This window comes from Kwoniella bestiolae, chromosome 5 (assembly GCF_000512585.2).
Source record: "Kwoniella bestiolae CBS 10118 chromosome 5, complete sequence".
Lineage (NCBI taxonomy): Eukaryota > Fungi > Basidiomycota > Tremellomycetes > Tremellales > Cryptococcaceae > Kwoniella > Kwoniella bestiolae.
In genome coordinates this window covers 720,452-741,150 of record NC_089245.1, presented here as the reverse complement: position 1 = coordinate 741,150, position 20,699 = coordinate 720,452, and the positions used below count along the sequence as shown (strand labels likewise).

Here is a 20,699-nt window from a genome sequence, read left to right as displayed (position 1 = left end):
ATATCCCAATAGATCTGGACGGATTATACTTTAAATACTGTATCTATGCTTTCGATTAGAGGTAAATGACTGTATGCACACGGCTTGCTTTTTTGCAATGATGGCATTATTGAAATAAAAGGTGGCGAATCAGGATTACAGCATCTGATATTGACGATTATTGTGCTCTTCTCCATCTCATTGATGTCTTAATGGATCTTGCTGTGCACCACACCAATCATGGCGCAGGAACGAACAGATATCATAGGTATAACCATACATCAAAAGTGAAAGTCACCAATAATGGTAGAGTACATACCACCATAAACCAAAACGACACCTAAAGGTGATCCTTTAAATGGGAGAAATTGATCTTCCCTCAAAGGTGGTTGCACAAGATTGGTAAATGTTCCTTTCATATTTGATTATGGCCTTTGTCCCAAGAAGTGGGCAGTATCACTTTCTAGAATAAGTAAGATGGACTGTCCATTAAGTGATTGAGCGTCGAGCTAGCCTTTACAGCACGATATGGAACGCCGCGATCTCTTTGTCTTTGATATCGTTGGTGTTGGATGTACTTTACCACGCTCTTTCTTCAGACTACGTTCTCTAAACACAAACACTGTAGACCAGCTGCTAGACACCAAGCATTAACTGTTAAGCACACGTACTGCACCTAGACACGGATAGAGCACACCAAAAGTCAGGATAGGGTAAAAAAACAGCAAGACTCCCTATCAGCCATTACGATGTAAGTCACCTTACAAATAGTGCACAGCCGATGGGTTTGCAGCTGAATTGGTGAATCATCGTTTCATTAATCTAGGTCCCAGAATTACACAATAGACGACTCGCAATGGTCCACCCCCTCTCTGGCATTATCGGAAGGATGGAATATGCTACGTACGAATGGGTCCAACGAGTATATCGATGCGGGGCAGGTCGAGGGGATGATACCCCTTTTGGGGGAGTTTTGGAATAGCTCGATCAGTTGGACTCAGGGGAAGGGAAGTTGGATGGAATTGAGTTTTGTCGGTGAGTCGAGCCTTGCATTCTGACTTATTAGCCCGGAGGTCGGGGGACTAACAGTAGATGATTGGACGATAGGCACCGACATATGGACATATGGGATGATAGGTCCCTCGTACAGCTCTATAGAGTTTGTATTGGACGATGAGAGTATGGGAACATTCCCTAAAGAGCAGGAGGTGACGGATTATCATCATTTGTTATTTGAGCAGCATGGTCTGGAAGATATTGAACATACGTTGAAGATGGTCAATGTCGAGGGGGAGGGAAGGAGGATGAGCTTTGATTATGCTATAATACAGAGTGAGAGGATGTTTCAGTGAGTCACTCTTGCCGGTGTGACGTGGGCGCCAGGAAGCTGAAGAGTGACCCTTCTCAATTACTAGAAGTCCAGATTCTCATACTGAGTCCACCACAGAGATCCCCGTTCCAGGCAGCACGAAGTCCAGTCAAAACGCAACGTCTCTCCCGACTCCAGCCGGGATTCAATCCATCTCATCACTCACAAACACCCCAGCCCTAGCCGCCCAAATGACATCCTCCATCTCAGAATCCACCCCATCTGAAACGAACAACACCACTCTCGCTACATCATCCGAATCTTCCTCAAATTCATCACCGGCAATGGCTCAAACCCAAGCATCCGCCTCCGCCTCCGCCTCGGCCGCAGCACTAGCAGCCGCGTCCCTGCCTCCACAATACTCCCTCGCCCAACTCGCCTCCCTAAAAGAGATCTACAAATTCCATTGGAATGCCGCCTCGTATTTCGTCGTGATTTTCGCTTCGATTGTTGTCCTGGCGTTTCTGCTGTGCGTCATACATACTTCTCTGAAATTATGGATCAAGAACAACGCACATGGGAGTGTACAAGGTGCAGATCCAGAAGTGGGGGATAAACCACCGAGGGAGGAGAGATATAGTGGGATATTGGATACTATCAAGCTGAGGATTGGGAGTACCATGAATCCCAGGAACAATGGGGATACGTTCTAGGCTATCTACAAATTGAAGTTGCATGTGGTTTCAGTGACAGAAAGGCCGTCCCGAAGAGAGGTAATTTGTTCATCGGGTCAATTGGATGCGCCGTGTCCTGTATCTAGTAGTCTCGGTGTTCTCGTAAGATTAATTGTGGTGTTTCCAATTTCCTTTGATGGTCGTCCTGGTGACTGGGTTCTATGCTGTATGATCTATCATTGATATTCGATTATGCTGGACTCGCAGTTTAATGACATGTATGATACATATCTCACGCTAATATACAACTTCAACATGTTATACACACGTCTTCGATCTTACCATAAAGTGATACTTTATACGCGTAGTACATCCATACACAGCACAGAATGTTCCATATTCACCTCATAAGACTGAATGTTCGATCCACCTCTCATGCACCTCATCTCCCATTCTTAAACATCTTCTCCTTCTTGCTTATCTCTCGATTGAATCGGTCCTACACCAGTTCCCGTAAGCTACGATTCAAAACATAGATCGCGAATGACCTCACCAAAGCATCTTCTCCAAATACATGCTCGAAAGCCTTCTTTCTCTCATCATTATTCATCCCAGTGATCACATCCTGGGCGGTACCATATCGAAGAAGCGCATACCACGCACAGAAAATGTTGAGGCCGAAATGCTTCATGAGGAGATCGAGATCTTGTTCCTGCAAAGCAAAGCACATCATATCAGCTGTGGTTATCCTATCTCTACACCATGTACGACCACTCACAACCGGCTCCTTCTCCAGCCATGATCTATCCTCATAAACCTCCTTATGACCATTCTTATCTTTCTTCAACATCTTCTTCCCTTCCTCATCCATCAGACACATCAACGCCATAACAACTTCGGTAGCTCCATTATACGCGAAGACCAAGTCAACCTTTCCAGTAGGCCGGTTCGTACTTTGCAATGCCATCGGAAGGAGTCTCTTGATAGTCTCTATACCATTCTGGACTTCTCTGGTTATAGGATTGGTAGTTTTCTTGGCATCCAGATTCTTTTCAGAGGCTGAAAATGGTATCGTTTCGAAGATCACAATCACCTTTGTAAATCTGGTACAGGCATCCTTGAGATCTTGGAGAAGTTGATCATACGTGTATGAAAGTTCCGAGAGGTTTCGGAAGACCACAGCCGTAGAAGGTGAGAGAACCATATCGGCAGAGTGCATTACCTCTTCTCGTTCGACCAAGTTGAACCCTTCCGCTCGAAGGGCACGGATGAGGGGAATTCGCTTGAACATCGACATCGCCACAAAGATAGGCAGAGGGGTTTCTCGAGCGTCGGGTGGATTATCAATTGATTTGATATACCATTTTGGGTTCTTGATGGAAGGGTCTTTCGTCCAGTGTTCTCTTTCTTCCTCTTCTAGCATCCTGATCCTATCAGCTTCATCCTGACGTTCACGCTCTCGATCTTTCTCCTTCGGTTTGGTGATCAGATCGTCTCGTTGTTGAAGGGAGAGGAAGCCATCCAGGGAGAACGATGAGGTTGGCTGCAATCCAGCAGCCTTGGTCGTCTTCTTCTTCTTGCCTTTTGAAGGTTTGAAAGCTAGAACGATATCTTCGAGAGAAGGTATTTCGGCTGATTCGGCATTGGATCTTACTTGTTTGCCTTTCTGCTTGGAAGAGGACGGTCGGGGTCGTTTGGCTGGAACGACCTGAGGTTGGAGTGTTGCATATGAAGGTCTTCCAGATGTAACAGTACTTGAACCTCCCTCATCCATGTCATTGGACATTGGTATCGAAGTAGGATCATCGGTCTTCAATCTCACTTTATCGGATGGACTAGGTGACTTTGGAACAGCGGGATAAAATTCGTTTGGTCCAGTACTCCATCGAGGCCTCTGGGGAGTGACAGAACTAGATTTCGAAACATCTTCCTCATGTGGTACCTTCGAGGTCCACGTGGATTGACCAGGCTGGACGAGTATTGGGGCAATAGTGTTCTGAAACTTTCGCCCTACGTAAAACCCGGGCTGGACAGCTTGATTGATGCGAGATTGCTTAAGTCCTGCGGGGCTTGCAGTACGTGTCTGCTCAATATCTTGAGCCGAAAGTGTGTCAACGTTCTGCGGTTCCCGCTGGGTAAGAGAGCTCTCAGATTAGCCGATGTCCAGTCCTGATAGCGAACAGTGCTCACCCCATTGGTCATACCATGAAGGACTACATTATCGTCTACAGGGGATACAGGAGATCCGTAAATGGGATAGTGATGACTGAGGACCGTTCTGGCTGGTCTGGAATCAGGGGCGATATGGCGGGCAGCAGGATCCAATGCCGTTTCTTCATCAGTCCAAATACCTGATTTCGGGTAAGCAATGTATCTTTCGAGTATATACGTGTGTAGCTGGCTCACCTTCGTTCATCCCATCTCCCACATCATTCGGCCTATAACCTTGATCACGCCCATCATCAAACGCTTGCTGAATCGATCGAGTACCATTGTCAGGTATTTGAAAATTCAGTGAAGGAGAATGGAAAGCAGCGGGGTCGAGCCAATCCTTAAAAATGGTCTCCGTAGATTCGTTCCACTGAGGGGGTTGATCAATGAAATTTGGAAGGCTTGGTCGACCTTCATCGTAAGGCCTTTTGTAGTACAACTGACCCTCAATACGGGTTTGCGGCGACCTGACTATTCTGATGTTTCCACTGGTAGGTGAGGAGATGGGAGTGGGTTCGACGATGTCGTGCAGGACATCGATTTCATAATGATTGCCGTTGCTATGGGCAAGCTTGGTGGGTGCTTCTGTGAAGATGTAAGGTATGAAGATATCGATTGTTAGATGCGAATACCGATCCATGGCTCGGAGTGGACGACAACTTACCAGCTGATCCATCGACCTCATATACTTCGTCCAGATCATTGTCATCCATATGATATCCTTCCGAGGATCCCATCTCATGGTCGACATCCGTATAATGAGCTTCTGCCACAACGGGGACCTCATCCATCTCATATACTTCATCTTCCTCCAACCTCTCATCTTCATATTGTTCTGCCTTCAAGGGAGAAATCGGAAGTGATCGCTTTTTTGCATCTACAGATACAGCGAGTGAGCTCATAATTATTCATAATCGTTACTGATCGAATGGCGAACTCACCAAATCGGTTCGACTTGCTCATTGCATCATCAACATCCAAGTAATCGTGATCCCTGACCCCAGTGTCGTTCCCCCTTTCATAGTCTTCATCTTCCCACCATATCTTATCGTCCATCTGGCTAGACTGTACTGCTTGTGAGCCTGTCATACGCGCCTTGTAATGTGAAAGAGGCAACATAGGCGGTGAAGCTGGTCGTGGCAGATACTAGACATGATGAACTTGTTAATGCAGCATTCTTCTCGCATTAAGTTTGAATGGGAATAAATTTACCTCGATACTCTCCCGAGTGATATTCTTCCACTCTATTACGGTCGGACGATCTTCCACCACACCTCTCGCTACTTCCAAATGAGCTTTCTTGGCCAGCGCTGCATGATCGAAGAATTTCCAAATCTGTTGTCCTTGTGTTTTCGAAAAGGACACTTTCGTCTTCCTGCATCATGGACAATCGCATGTATCAGCTCAACAGAGATCACCTCATTCCAATTAAAATGTGTTTAGTGAAGATTTAATCACTCACAATACTTCCGCTCGATCCACCTTCCTCTCCTCTTCCTTATTATCTACCTTCTCCAACACACTGAACCTTCCTTTTCCACCTAGCTGACCACACTTACTAGGAATAGCTCTCTTCCCCTCGGTTAGAGTATGAGTCTTCTTGATTGCTCTTGCCGTGAGCATATAGTCCTTGGGCTGGAGGTACGAAGGGACTGGGTTTTCTGTCACACGGAAGCAGGGTAATTCAGCTCTAGATGCTCCATGCAGGAAAGAACAGGGGCTAACCTATCGGTTGGGCGAGGTATCTCTCACCAGGAGATTGTTTCGACGCCCTCTTGTGATTGTCTTGTATGGACATGCGGAATTCTTGGACCTCTCGGGGGACAGGGAGAGGTCTCTCGTAGCTTTTATAGGGATCTCGGCTTCCCATGGCAGCCTCGGATGGGGTAAACTCCACATTGGTGAGCTGCTGGAAGACCTGTATTGCACGGTCAATCCTCGTAGTTCTCCGAGAGAAAGAGAAGTCTCACTCACTTTGGTAGTATAATGCTCTGTCAGGATGACGTGATCATCCGCTGGCTGCTTGGTTTGTCGTAGGTGTTCCATCGCTGATTGGTTGATACGGTCGTGAAGCACTGGAGGTGTGGGAGGTGGACTGTCCATGTTGCTGAGCGTGGGATAACCCTGGGTATGTAGTCTTCTGAGAGGGAAGAAGAGAAAAGAGGAAAGAGATGAGTAAACGGTGTTAATCTGAGTGTGCTGTGAGGCATATATTGTATTACTGCAAAGGAAGGTGTCGAGAGGTGGTCTGAGCGTAACTTCCCAGTCAGTTGATCGTAACACACGTCATCTCATCAGACATCAGACATCTGATATAAGTATTATAGTATCATACAACTACATCTCACATGCATATCAATACATTTACACCAATGATCTTACTTACAACTAAAGACTATACCCCACTCATCTACCCACCAACCCCACAATCAACCAATATTTTCTCCCTCCCCTCCCCCCTCTTCCTAAGCCAATCAAGCGCCTCACCAATCTTCTCCAACTCCACCCACTCCCCTCGCCCTTTTCCTCCCCTCGCACCATTCTCTTTCCCCTTCCCTTCTTTTCCGAACTTTCCTTCCTCCTCTTCCTGGGGTATACGCTCAGGTGCGACCCTCACTCTGAGTGCTAACCAATTCCAACTTTTCACTTCTCTTACCCATTCTTCTAGGTCTTCTAATTGGCCAATAGCGTACATTATACCTGGATGGCCTGTTTTGGAGAAGCCCACGAGGGATAGCTCGGAAGATAGGGAGATGAGATCTTTACGTTTGGTGTTGGATAGGAGATGGTGTGATATTAGGAGACAATGATGCGGTTTGGTGGACTTGTCGGTAGTTGGGATGGTGGGCTTGTTGAAAGATGACGAAGATATAGGCGGGGTCGGGGAGGGTGCTAAGAGGGGTAGGAAGTGGGTGGTGAGGATTTGATATAGTGGGTAGCTACGAAAACACTTTCAGCTACTCGATGCCATGTTGCATATCATAGATAGTCGGGTGAAAGGTGACGCTCACTCTTCCTCTTCATTCCATTCCTCCATCTTCTCTTCAACCCATCTCTTCCGATCCAACCCTTCCTCTCTTCCCATAGACCCGCTCTTGATCTCTATCTGTACGGCATCCTTGGATCTATATCCCTCATTCACACTGATGTGCAATGATAATTCACTGTCGTCACTTGTAATATCAATGACTCTTGGCCAGGTACCTGGATCTGATGAGCTGAGCGATTCAGCGGGAAGAAGTGATGATGAGATCAATTCCAATTCGATATCGAGATCATCGTGAGTTGCGGGGTCGCTCATATTGGTACGCGTACATTGTTCTCCGTATACTCTTCTCGTCACTGCCTTGATAATTGTTCTTCTATACACCTCCGTTGCTCCTCGTCCAACTTTTGGAAAACATCATCGTCATAACCAGAATCGAACACTTCCAGCGGAAACAGGATAAACACCTCGTTGTGTCGTATTTGTCACGTGACTGCAGATCACATACCGTGACTCGAAATGTCTCCACTCTGTACGAGGAATTGGAGATAAGAGACACACATACTTCGACTCGTCAAACATCCGTTCAACATTCGATATATCATTGATATCTGCTCAACTGATCTCCAGAGAGCAGCCAATATGCCTCCTTCCTTCCCTTCCCCCTCGTCGCTCACTCGGGCAGCAGCCACAACAGCCACCTCCCTCCCCTTCCTCGCCCGAAGCGCAACCACCTCAGCCGGTACAGCCGTAACACCCAACAAACCTCCTCCCTCGAAAGACCACCACGTTCATACCTACTCTCCTGAAGCTTTCCCACTGGGATACAGTGTCTCGTCAACCCACTCGGGAATCAAGAAGAAAGCCGGTGCATTAGATCTAGGCATACTGGTATCTACGTCCGATACCCCCTGTGCAGCAGCAGCATGTATGACTCGGAACGTATTCAAGGCTGCTCCCGTCACCGTCACCTCCGAGCTCCTCCGAAGCAGCAATGGAAGAGCTAAAGGATTCATAGTGAATTCGGGATGTGCTAATGCTGTCACTGGTAAAAAAGGATTAGAGGACGCATGGTCAATGTCTAATACTACTACTTCCCAACTTCCCGGCAATACACAAGAAGGGACGTTAGTAATGTCAACAGGAGTTATCGGACAACATCTCCCCATATCAAACATACTAGATAAGATTCCGGATTTAGTTAGAAGTTTGGACGACTCACCGAAATCATGGCTAGACCTCTCCAAAGCATTCATGACGACCGATACGTTCCCCAAACTCCGTGCCAAAACTTTCAAGCTTGGAGATAGATTGATCAGAATGGCAGGAATAGATAAAGGCGCAGGAATGATCGCTCCCTCCATGGGACCTCCCCAACCTCCCCATGCCACCCTCCTAGGGATCATCGCAACGGACGCAGCTGTGAATCCAGAGGATCTGCAGAATGCCCTGAATTACGCTGTCGATAGGAGTTTCAACAACATCACCGTGGACGGTGATATGTCAACGAACGATACCATCCTCTGTCTCGCTAATGGGGCGGCAGGGTCGGCAGAGCACGGTGGACGAGAGGTCAAGGAGAAGATGAAGGAATTGACGGAGAGGGAGAACCCGGAGGAATTTGGGGTGTTCAGGGAACAGTTGAGGGAGTTTGCAGAGGAGTTGGCGCAATTGGTTGTGAGGGATGGAGAGGGGGCGACCAAGTTTGTCACGATTCGAGTCAAGGTGGGTCCATTTACGATCTGAGAGAGACTCGAAGCTGATTTTGATGGTCACACTCAAATAGGGCGCTCCTACTTACGAAATTGCCAATGCCGTTGCTAAATCCGTGGCTAACTCGAGTCTATTTAAGACTGCCATGTACGGTGAAGGTGAGTATCAATCTAGCTGTCTCCGCGATATGCACTTGAGCTAACTTGTTCTGTTGTAGATGCCAACTGGGGTAGGATCCTCTGCGCTGTGTAAGTAGTTTGCAATCCTCTTCGTCATCCATCGTGCAAGCGATATATTACCGTACTGACGATCTTTCCTTATATCATAGCGGATACACCCCCCTATCCCCCAACCCAATCTCCCCAACCTCCGTATCCGTCTCCTTCCTCCCTCCCGCCTCTTCGTCCAATACTACCCCCCTCAGACTACTCACCAACGGCGAGCCTGAACCTAATATCGATGAGGCCCGAGCGAGCGAGATTCTAAAGGAGGAAGATCTCGCTATTGAGATTGATCTGGGGGATGGGAAGGAGGAAGCTAAGGTGTGGACATGTGATTTCTCGCATGAGTATGTGACTATCAATGGTAGTGTGAGTGTTTTTTTCTACGTTGCTTTGCTTTGCTTTGCTTTGCTTTGCTCTCAATGAATTGGAGATGGCGTGTAGGATGGGTTGCTGATTTCATGTTTTCCGGTTTTCAGTACCGAAGTTAGACAACTAAACGAACGCCTCGAATCGTCTTCAAGGACGAGGAACCCTCACAATAGATAGTTTGGTGTGTATAATAAATATATGCAAATGCAAACAACATCTTGCAAAGTATACAAATCGGAATATGCGTATCCGTGCGTTGATCCATCCGCTGCTTGAGTTATGACATGATGATTCATACATGAATATGAACATGATTTATAAGTATAGAATACCTCTCTTGACGAGAGGTAACATGAGGGAAATGCTATATATATGATGGTAAATTGCGAATGAAGGTTTGATGATGTGTGTCGAGGTATATATGGATTTCGAGGGTATACAATACGATGCTGGGATATCAAACGAAGATGAGAGGGATGTTTTTTGATATATGCGAATGTTGTGATCGTTCGATTGGGGTCGATGGGGCGAAAAGAAGAAAAATGAAACATAAAAACCCAAAATTGTTGAAATCTTTGGATATGATACAAGTGTATGTGATTACAATGTGATACAAGAGGGATCCCCATCCTGATGCCATTCCAAGTCCAAGTCCAAGTCCTAATCCTGGTCCTCTTTCCTTCCGCTTCCCAAACTGAGTTACGGGCCAAAAAGGAATGTCATTATACTTCCATCCTTGGCCTTCCTTCTTCCGTCCGACAGGAATCAAGTGAGTTCACTGTACTACTGAGCATCAACCTCCATCCCGTCCCCTCCGTTCCCACCATGCCTAGCCAGAGAATTCCCCACATCCTCCACCCAAGTATCATGGCTCCTCGCCTTATTCCACTGCCCAAAGTAATCCCCATTCATCTGTCCCTGTCCCTGTGTTTGGTTATGTTGGGGTGACAAGGGTGAATGCCCATTAACAGGCGAACAAGGCGGAGGGGGCGGCAAGTTCTTGCACAACGGAACGAAGAATGCATGAAACCCCTTTGCTTTTTCCACTTTTAGCTCGAGGGACATTTGGACATTCTTTTGCTTTTGGTTTGTCGAACCTGAGGATTTCTTCAGGGGTTTGGGTCGGGTGTAACTTGCTGAGCTATGTGGGATTCTCTGAGATTGGGATTGGGAGTGTGGGATGGTGGGTCGGGGTGATGAGGTAGATGGAGTAGGCGGTACGGAGAGCGATTGGCATGGGTGGAAGCTACTCTGCTGTTGCTGGTCGGATGTGGACGGTGTGGAGGGTATGGGCGTAGGTTGCGAGGGTCCACTTGAGGATGGAGTAGGATAGGCAGAGGAGGAGGAAGAGGGGAAGATCCTTGAGGGTGCTTGGGGTGGAGTCGGGTAGAATGTTGGATGGTGGTGCATGTGAGGTGTGGGGGAGGGGCGGAGGAAAGGTGATTGTGGGCGGGAAGATGGGTCGCAGAGCATTGTGTGTGGCTATGGGAGATAGCTGAGTCAGATTTGTCACTCTATGGAATGGAATGGTGAAGGTGCAATGTGGTTGTACTCACTCGCTGGTGTCTGTTGTTTGTTTGTTTCTGCTATATGCACCGACACTGATCTTTGTGCTATGGCTATAGTTTGTGCTGATATTGCGATGAGATGATATACGTTGAAAGGACTTCCTTCTTGATACAGGTCAGTCAATGTTAAGTCGCCGTTTCCACCGATTTTTCCTTCCTTGCTTTGATACACGAGGTTGATGCGAGGTGGTGTTCAGGGAAGAAGATAGAAATTGATGTAACAATGAATCTGTGCGTGGATCAATGTGATTCTCCTGTCTTGTCGTCGTCGTCGTCGTAGCAGTGATAGTCACCAAGATGAAGATGACTTTTCGATAGAAGTGAGTTGACTGATTGGTCGACTCGGAGCGAGAGTGCAAGGGCAAGGGGAAGAACACGTCTCGTCTCTGTATACAGTAGTAGTACAGTACAGATACCGGCGGTTATGGATTCCAAGCTTGTCTCAGCTAAAAAGTTGTTTTTTTCAAGTTTCGAGGGTCAGAGCGAGTAATTGTAATTATGGATTCAGGGTTTGACAATAAACACGCGAAAGAAGAGTGGGTGGTGTTCAGGGTGTAAATAACGAATTAGTATGGGAATCCAACGTGAGTGGCGCTGGCGCTTAGCCTGTTTGTCCTCTTGAGGGAGATGGGATTGGGGAGATCTCTCTGGCTGGGTTACTACTTGATCAAGAGTGATTGGCAAGGGTGTGGCAAAATAGATTAAAGCTTGAACCGAGCTTCTGCGTTGAGCTCGGTTAGTAGACGGTGATGATGACGATGCAAGGGGATGATGATGGCAAAGTCGTCTAACGATTCAAGAGCAGGAAAGAGATGAGATGTAAACGAAAGAAAGAAAGACCGTAGGGGAGTAAGAGGTTTATATAGCGCAGAGTTGGGATTTCTGAGAATGAAATGTTCAATCGGAGATTCATTCTGCTCGGTGAAATGCAGTACAGGGTGGGGAAGGGATAAAAGAGGATAATTGTTGAAGGCGTGGGAGGCTCTGCAGCTCCGCTAGGATGTGGGCAAGAGTGGGTGAAAGGATGTACAGTACGCGGGACCTCGAACGTGTGAAGCTACCTAGGGAGAGGGTAATTTCTCTGAGTACGAGTGCGAGCGACGAGTAGTTGTCAGATCTTGATCGTGCACTTTGTTGTAGAATGCACTGCGAATGGCAGTGATATATACCTTGGACGCTATCAATTCTAGCCATAGGTCGGTCAGCCTCATCTGAGGATTTATCTGGTCTCGACATGTTGGTAGCATCAAACACCTGACCTTCCTTTGGTGAGGTACGAAGATCGTCGCATCCTGGAATATCACCACGTCTCATCAATCCTTTGATCTCTACTTCCCTCTTCCCGATGTGATCGGCAATGCCTAGCTCACTATCACCCACATCTGACTGAACCGCAGTGTACCTATCTGTCCACCCTGTCAGCTTATCAGGTCAGAATCTACTTGTCCCTCATCGAGGATCCCACTCTCTCCTCCGGGTCTGGTGTCAAGCTTATCACCAAACCGAACCAAGAACATACACACTTGGAGTCAACTCCAGATGAATAGAGCAGATGGGGAGTCAATATTTCAAAGATAAAACTCCGATCGAGCTCAGCTCAAAATTCAAGCTGACTTTGAATCATCGGGCGGATCTTGCTCTTGCTGAACTCAGTGTGATTGCCCACCTGCGACGTCAACGTGGTGGCGAAGCCTCAGAAGACGAGAACAAGAATATGTTGACACGTCAATCGAAGTCCCGTTCTTCAGTATTCTCGGCTAAATGTGTTCAACGTCGAAGACCCATTATATGCTAATTGAATTTCAAATCGGTAAGTAGGCCTTCGACGATGAGTATGGTCAGCACGGTCTACATATGGTAAGTACTCGGTGACGGAATGGTTCAATGCATATTATCCACAGCGTTGGGATGGATCACTGGACGTTGTATTGTTCCTGTAATACAGGAACTACTGTATACACAAGAGACAATGCATATGTACATATTGTACCAACGACCTTCCGCAGGTCTATTCTGCCTAAAAACAAGACGCCTTGCCTTACACTCATACTCGCCCAGCCATCCTCCTGGATTTACCTGGTCTGCCACCTCCACCTCTTCCACCCCCTCCTCGTCCCGCACTTCCGCCTCTCCCTCCTCTACCACCTCTACCGGGTTTACCACCTCCAAAGGAGAAGTCATTGGTACTTTCCCTGGTGTTCTGTTTATCCCTTCGAGAGGATCCACCGAGGGAATATTTGTTATCTCGTACGTGCCTTGGCATCTACGAATCAAGTTGACGGAGTCAGCCCGACGATTAAGAGAAGTTTGCAAAGAGAAGTGAATTAACGAGATTGCCCAAGATCGGTGCGAGGGTGAACAGGCGCTATCTTGGATATCTGAGTGTAAGAATACCCACCTTGGACTTTCCTCCTCTACCTCTACCACCCCTTGATCCGCCACTTCCCCTCTCTTCTCTACCTTCAATAGCATCCTCCACGGAAATACCAAACTGATCATCATCCCCATCTTCACCAAGTTCCATACCTTCCTTTCGTTCTGTAAGAGCGACGAGACTACATCAGCACGAGTTGTCATCCCACAATGATGAAAGTCTAGTGATGGGGATGGGGATGAATGTCACTCACTCCTCTTAAGACCCTGTACTCTATCCTGGAACGATTTCTTATCCATCTCTCTCTGCTTGAGTTTCTCATGTTGGATCTGTTTACCGAACTTCTTGAGATCTCGCTGTTTCTTGGCTGCTTCGGATTTCTTGATTCCTTGGCTATATACGTTCAAGTAAGTGAGTTGGTTCCCAAGATCACTTAGTTGCAGATCGCGACATATAGTGGGAAGCCGAAAAATCACTCACGCTTCGTCAACAAGCTTGGTTCTTACTCTCTCCATATGCTCATCGGACTTGACCATCTCAGCGTAATAATCCATCGGTCGAGTGAACGGTATATCATGTTTGGTAGCGAGCTTCTTAGCTTGAGGTACACATTCAAGAGCGATTTTGTAGCTGTTGTCGGTATAACGCGATATGTCAGCTGTGTATTCGATTCTGGATGAGGACAGCTAAAACTCACAAAGCCATCTCTCTTTGCAAATCTATATGAGCAAATGTCAGCTTTCCTGGTCATGGACCCCTAAATTGACAGCTGACTTACCATCGCTTGGATCAACATCTACGATCTCCTTGCTATTCAAAACGAGATGCTCGGGCCATGGCATATTTGTAACTTTGATAGACTCGGTTATCGTTCGCATGGCAGGCTAGATACGCAGTCAGCTGGGTTGACACAACTCTTAACAGTCATCAGCTCACCTTGTTATTGATTGTTACCTTTCTCATGGGTACGGCATCTTCATCCACCGAGACATCCGAGTTCATCCCGTCGAGTGAGATGGCATCTTCATCTGGTTTCTCGTTGATTATCGTGTTGTCGAGCTGGAAGAAAGTCGTTCCGTCAATACAAGCAGGCAGGGAAGGTGATGAGTGTTTTGACTCACTTCTTCTTCCTCTTCGTCATCCTCCTCCTCTTCATCCTCATCACTATCCTCGTCAGACACAGCTTCCTCGCCAGAAACCATTTCTTCGTCCTCCTCATCATCATCTTCTTCCCCATCCTCTTCATCTTCATCATCCTCATCAGATCCACCCAGTAGAGCTTTCTCAAACTCATCCAAATCTTCAGGATCCACCAACTCCATCAACCTCTTGATACCCTCCTCGCTAACCCCATAATCATCTTCATCCTCACTACTACCCTCCTCTTCTTCCTCATCTTCTTCAACTTCAGCAACTTTCTTTGCGAGTTTTGACTTTACGACTTCCTCTTTTCCCTTCCCCTTTACCACCTTGGCTTTCCTGGCGTCTTTCTTGCTTAACGTGACCATCTTGATACGGTTCAATAAGGTGATGTATGTATAGGTTGAATGATGAATTAGCTGAAATCTGAAATATACAATACAAAATCAAAATAATTTTTGAAGGCTAAGAGCAGGTGGAGGCTTTCACCAGACGATTCAAGACGCCACAGTAGCGGAAATATGATATTACCGGGGTGAGTGTATCTGGCGGCAAGTCTAAGTTAACACTTGAACATGCTTACAACACATTCATATGAACAACACCTACATCTCATCTCCATCCTTGTTAATCCTATCCCATCCTCGTCTCCTCCACAAAACACGCCCGACAGCAGCAGAGCAATACCGACAGTAATCGTTTTGGGAAAATCATCGTACCCAACCTACGTTATCTCGTTTGCCATCAGCTCGTCGCGTGAAACACTCAACCTCCTTCGCTCTCTTTTTCTCCTTCTCTCGGCTCGTTTCTGGTGTACTATTCTTCATCAAGGATTGTATAAGTAGTAACACATAGATAGAAAAGAAAACGCAGAAATCATTGGATGCAGGTGAATATCATTCCTTCTCATTCGCTTTTCAAAGCAGAGTGAGAACATGCTATAACAATGCTGTTTGATAGACAGATAACAACATGTCGCAATCAATCCCCCAATCACAAGAACCAAATATGATAGATGATGGATTCTCTTATGATCCGAATTACGACTATTCCCAGCCCCTCTCCCAAACGCAGGATTACAAGGATGATGTCAAGTTCGATATGGACGGGGTCGAGGAGGAGGAGGAGGAACCGATAAGTCAAGAAGATTATTGGACGGTGATCAATGCTTTCTTTGATGAGAAGGGTTTGGTGCGACAACAGCTGGAATCTTTCAATGAGTTTATTGAGAATACGATGCAGGAGATTGTGGATGATAATTCGAGGATGACAATGGATCAGTTTTCTCAGTATACTGGTGTTTCTGGTGATGAGACTGTGAGTCGAGTCTCCATTTCCCCACTATCATCATATCATTCGCGGAGAGATGAGTAACTTACGAGCCGGACTGGGTGACAGAAACGATATGAAATCTCGTTCGGGCAGATTTATCTTGCTAGAGTCAACCACACGGAAATGGACGGTCGAACGAACATGCTTTTCCCACAGGAAGCACGTCTCAGAAACTTGACTTATTCAGCGCCGTTATATGTGGACATCAAGAAGAGAGTACTTCAAGCGTCGGGCGTAGACGATCCGATCGAAGCCGATTGGAGACCTGCTACTGGGGCCGATGGATTACCAGAGGGTGTGGAAGAGGATAAGGCTTCTATAGGAAAGGTACATCTACCATTCTCATCTCTCAATATGGCTCATAGGCTAATCATCATCCGATAGGTTCCTGTCATGGTCCGATCCAATTTCTGTCTCTTACACAACCTTCCCGACGATCAATGTCATGACATTGGAGAATGTCATTACGACCAGGGAGGATACTTTATCATTTCAGGTTCGGAGAAAGTATTGATCGCTCAGGAGAGAATGGCGACCAACCACGTTTTCGTGTTTTTGAAAGCCGCTCCTTCGAGATGGACATACTTTGCAGAAATCAACAGTCAAAAGGAGAAAGGTGGAAAGGTCGCTGCTCATACTGAAGTCAGGCTGTATCAGAAAGTGCAAGGACAGGTGAGTCCAAGCTGTCTTTCTCCCAAACCCATTCCGCTCTACGTGCTAATATATTTCTCAGTCCGGTGGTGTCATCCGAGTGTCCCTTCCTTACACGAAAGTCGATATCCCACTTGTTATCGTCTTCCGAGCTCTCGGTATCGTACCGGATAGAGACGTGCTCAATCACATCTGTTTCGGTCCCAACGATGAAGCGTTGTTAGAATATCTCCAACCATCTATAGAAGAATCATTCGCCGTTCAGGAAAGAGACACCGCTTTAGATTTCATTGGTAGAAGAGGTCAACACGAGAAGGCACCGCGAGCTCAACGTCAACGAGCAGCTTTCGATATCCTCCACAAGGAGTTCCTACCTCACGTGTCGACTGCCGAAGGGTTTGAATCCAAGAAGGCTTACTTCTTGGGTTACATGGTGCACAGACTGATTTCAGCAGCTATGGGAAGAAAGGAGTTGGATGACCGAGATCATTTCGGTAACAAGCGATTGGATCTGGCTGGACCGTTGATGGCTGAGATGTTTGGACATATGTTCTCGAAGTTGAGAGAGGATATGTTGAGGTATCTGAAGAAGGTCAGTCGGATTGGCTGGATGTAGGGATACCTGCTAACTGAGTCTTTGCAGTGTGTCGAGACCAATAAACCTTTCGTACTGAACAGCGCTATTCGTCCGAACAGTATAACAGATGGGTTGAAGTACGCCCTCGCCACTGGTAATTGGGGTAAACGAGGTAACACTCGAGCGGGTGTCTCCCAAGTGCTCAATCGATATACTTTCGCCTCCACACTCTCTCACTTGCGACGTACGAACACGCCTATCGGGCGTGATTCCAAAGCAGCGAAACCTCGTCAACTGCACAACACCCATTGGGGTATGGTATGTCCTGCCGAAACGCCCGAAGGAGCTGCGTGTGGTTTGGTCAAGAATCTCGCTCTCATGTCGTATATCTCGGTCGGTTCTTACTCCGCTCCCGTTATGGAATTCTTAGAAGAATGGGGTTTGGAGGAATTGAACGAATATCAACACGCACCAACAGCGACCAAGATCTTCGTCAATGGTGTATGGATGGGTATCCACCGAGATGCTCCGACATTGCATTCGAATTTGTTGCAGATGAGACGAGGTGGACAGCTCAAACACGAAGTATCGATATTCCGAGATATCAGAGAAAGGGAGTTGAGGCTGTACACCGATGCTGGTCGAGTTTGTCGACCGTTGTTCATTGTCGATCACCCTACTCAGACACTTAAATTGAAAAGAGAACATATCGACAGATTGGAGGAAGCTGGAGAACAAGGTGCATTAGCTGGAGCATGGGATCAACTGTTATCAGAAGGTATCATCGAATATGTCGATGCTGCTGAAGAAGAATCCATCTTGATTGCGATGACTTCGGAAGACCTAGAAAATGCAAGAAAGAAGAATAGCAAAGAGCAGTTGGTTAAAGATAGAGCAGGTCATGATTTCGATTCATTCGATCCTACGGCTAGAATCAAGAGTACCGTGTTCAGTAAACAGTATACGCATATGGAGATTCACCCAAGTATGATTTTGGGTGTCTGTGCCAGTATTGTACCCTTCCCAGATCACAATCAATCTCCTCGTAACACCTATCAATCGGCGATGGGTAAACAAGCTATGGGAGTCTTCCTTACCAACTATCAACTCCGTATGGACACTATGGCCAACATTCTTTACTACCCTCAGAAACCTCTTGCCACCACTCGTTCGATGGAATACCTCAAATTCTCTGAACTTCCCGCTGGTCAAAATGCCATTGTCGCTATTATGTGTTACTCCGGTTACAATCAGGAAGATTCCGTCATTATGAACCAATCGTCAATCGACAGAGGTCTATTCCGATCGTTGTATTACCGATCGTACACCGACACCGAGAAGATGAAGGGTATGATCAAGGCGGAAACGATCGAGAAGCCAGATAGGAACGAAACATTGCGAATGAAACATGGTTCGAGCGATAGATATGCTAAATTAGATGTTGATGGTTTGGTCAGCCCAGCAACAAATATCAATGGAGATGATATCTTGATTGGTAAGACTGCGCCATTACCTGAAGAAAGTGAAGAACTCGGTCAGAGGACGCAGATGCATCAGAAGAGAGATATCTCGACCCCACTCAAGAGTACGGAACAAGGTGTCGTCGATCAGGTTATGCTCACTACCAATGGAGAGGGGCACAAATTCGTCAAGATCAGAGTTAGGTCTACGAGAGTACCTCAGATCGGAGATAAGTTCGCTTCTCGACATGGTCAGAAGGGTACTATTGGTATCACCTATCGACAAGAGGATATGCCATTCAGTGCTGAGGGATTGGTACCAGATATCATCATCAATCCTCATGCTATTCCCTCGCGAATGACCATCGGACATCTGGTAGAAGCATTATTATCGAAAGTATCCACTTTGACAGGATCAGAAGGTGATGCCACCCCGTTCACCGAGTTGACGGTCGAAGCTGTCTCAAAAGTCCTCCGATCAAAGGGATACCACTCTAGAGGATTCGAGGTGTTGTACCATGGACATACGGGTAAGAAGCTCCAGGCTCAGGTGTACTTCGGTCCGACGTATTATCAGAGGTTGAAGCATATGGTGGATGATAAGATCCATGCGAGGGCTAGAGGACCATTGCAGATTCTCACGAGACAACCGGTAGAAGGTAGGAGTAGGGATGGTGGATTGCGGTTCGGAGAGATGGAGAGAGATTGTATGATTTCGCATGGTATTGCCGGGTTCTTGAAGGAGAGAATGTATGGTGAGTGGAAGCGTTGCTACATGGTCTTCTCATATGCCATATTCTTATCATCATGTCTACTGAGACTTGCTAGTCTGTACTGAGCTGATACTTTATGGGTTTACCAGACTCCTCCGACGCGTTCCGTATACACGTCTGTGACATCTGTGGTCTAATGGCAGTCGCCAACCTGAAGAAACAAGAATTCTACTGTTCGGTCTGCCGAAACTCCACTCAAATCTCTCAGGTATACATACCCTACGCTGCTAAGTTGCTCTTCCAGGAACTTCAAGCTATGAACATTGCGTGAGTTTTTGGCTTAACTCTATCTCTCAATTGCTTTTTTTGCTTTTTGTTCTTTGTGGGTACGGAATCAAAATCCCTTGTCCCTGGCTTGTCAATCAAGGGTCAATGCAGGGGTTTAATTATACTTAATTGAACTGAGTGAGTGTATGCTGACCTGTGATGCGATGCGTAGATGCCGAATGTATGGGGAGAGCGATTAAGCGCGTATCGTTGGTGAGAAGGAAGGGACGAAGTGTCATGTTGTTGTGCATTGAGATGAATCGATCAAATACATGCATACAAATTATATCTACGTGTCATGTTAGGTATTGTCACGATGATCAACCTATATCTCAGTCCGTAGGCCCGATTATATAGCAGAACAAGGAGGGCAGATAAAGTGATAGCGAATACGAGGAACTAGATAACAAACTCGTTATCGTGAATACCAAAAGGGCTAATAGAGATAGAGCTTTTGGTATGACTGAGACAGAGGAGATATCGTTGGACACGATATTGAGCAAGGGTACTAGATGAAGACAACAATAGAGAATTCATGGGGAGAACAGATCATGAATCGAGAGCTAGATACTCATATATATGTGTACAATGTCCATGGTGTATCGTCCTATGAGTATGAGAGGTAGAAGTTGAAGCAACTATCATTCAACCAACGTTCCAAGTTCTACAGCGAGTTCGAGCGGGTCGGGATATCGGTATGGTTGTTACGTAAGGTTATTCGGTTATGGCGGTGGCCGGCATGACAGGTATCATCCATTATATGAAATAAAGAGAGCGGGAAAATTGTCATTATCCCATGGCAGGGCAGGTGTCAATCGCACAAGTTATGTCCGAACCGAACAAGCTTACGCGCAGGACAAGGGGAAGAAAGACCTGTCTACTCCGAGGAATGTCAGGCACTGCTGGACTGGTTGTATTTCCCCTGGGGTAATCTCATTTAAATCTGTAAACTCTATCATCTACCTCGCCCATGGCGGATACATGCGAGGAACCTTAGGACGTTCTTGACTCACTTTATCCCTGGTCATTTTGCATGTCCCTGAGGTGATGACGAATGCTGAATGCGTAACTCTTGCTCTTCCTTCGCTTTCC

General features: G+C 46.6%; 7 protein-coding genes across 7 annotated transcripts; 3 read left to right on the top strand and 4 right to left on the bottom strand.

Moving 5' to 3' along the window:
• Nucleotides 1–875: 875 nt before the first annotated feature.
• On the top strand, nt 876–2,001 carry I302_106669 (uncharacterized protein; the record flags this gene model as incomplete). The annotated part of the gene is made up of 3 exons (XM_019192681.1): nt 876–1,014; nt 1,087–1,327; nt 1,395–2,001. The coding sequence occupies 3 exons, from the start codon at nt 876–878 to the stop codon at nt 1,999–2,001; spliced, it is 987 nt and encodes a 328-aa protein (XP_019045678.1).
• Nucleotides 2,002–2,404: 403 nt separating this feature from the next.
• On the bottom strand, nt 2,405–6,276 carry I302_106668 (uncharacterized protein; the record flags this gene model as incomplete). Its single annotated transcript, XM_019192682.2, has 11 exons — nt 2,405–2,461; nt 2,516–2,674; nt 2,741–4,093; nt 4,153–4,313; nt 4,369–4,758; nt 4,838–5,050; nt 5,115–5,319; nt 5,386–5,548; nt 5,636–5,834; nt 5,899–6,091; nt 6,148–6,276. The coding sequence occupies 11 exons, from the start codon at nt 6,274–6,276 to the stop codon at nt 2,405–2,407; spliced, it is 3,222 nt and encodes a 1,073-aa protein (XP_019045679.2).
• A 307-nt stretch (nt 6,277–6,583) lies between these two features.
• I302_106667 (uncharacterized protein) lies at nt 6,584–7,474 on the bottom strand (the record flags this gene model as incomplete). The annotated part of the gene is made up of 2 exons (XM_019192683.1): nt 6,584–7,112; nt 7,185–7,474. The coding sequence occupies 2 exons, from the start codon at nt 7,472–7,474 to the stop codon at nt 6,584–6,586; spliced, it is 819 nt and encodes a 272-aa protein (XP_019045680.1).
• A 327-nt stretch (nt 7,475–7,801) lies between these two features.
• I302_106666 (arginine biosynthesis bifunctional protein ArgJ, mitochondrial) lies at nt 7,802–9,638 on the top strand (the record flags this gene model as incomplete). The annotated part of the gene is made up of 5 exons (XM_019192684.1): nt 7,802–8,884; nt 8,946–9,030; nt 9,090–9,120; nt 9,201–9,462; nt 9,585–9,638. 5 exons carry the CDS (start codon nt 7,802–7,804, stop codon nt 9,636–9,638), a joined length of 1,515 nt encoding a protein of 504 aa, XP_019045681.1.
• Nucleotides 9,639–10,248: 610 nt separating this feature from the next.
• Nucleotides 10,249–10,938, bottom strand: I302_106665 (uncharacterized protein; the record flags this gene model as incomplete). Its single annotated transcript, XM_019192685.1, has 1 exon — nt 10,249–10,938. The coding sequence occupies one exon, from the start codon at nt 10,936–10,938 to the stop codon at nt 10,249–10,251; it is 690 nt and encodes a 229-aa protein (XP_019045682.1).
• Nucleotides 10,939–13,077: 2,139 nt separating this feature from the next.
• On the bottom strand, nt 13,078–14,915 carry I302_106664 (uncharacterized protein; the record flags this gene model as incomplete). Its single annotated transcript, XM_065870314.1, has 8 exons — nt 13,078–13,296; nt 13,432–13,571; nt 13,661–13,800; nt 13,888–14,037; nt 14,105–14,126; nt 14,186–14,291; nt 14,344–14,466; nt 14,529–14,915. 8 exons carry the CDS (start codon nt 14,913–14,915, stop codon nt 13,078–13,080), a joined length of 1,287 nt encoding a protein of 428 aa, XP_065726386.1.
• A 604-nt stretch (nt 14,916–15,519) lies between these two features.
• I302_106663 (uncharacterized protein) lies at nt 15,520–19,807 on the top strand (the record flags this gene model as incomplete). Its single annotated transcript, XM_019192687.2, has 7 exons — nt 15,520–15,864; nt 15,946–16,206; nt 16,264–16,551; nt 16,613–17,122; nt 17,174–19,322; nt 19,430–19,607; nt 19,780–19,807. The coding sequence occupies 7 exons, from the start codon at nt 15,520–15,522 to the stop codon at nt 19,805–19,807; spliced, it is 3,759 nt and encodes a 1,252-aa protein (XP_019045684.2).
• Between the last annotated feature and the right edge of the window lie 892 nt (nt 19,808–20,699).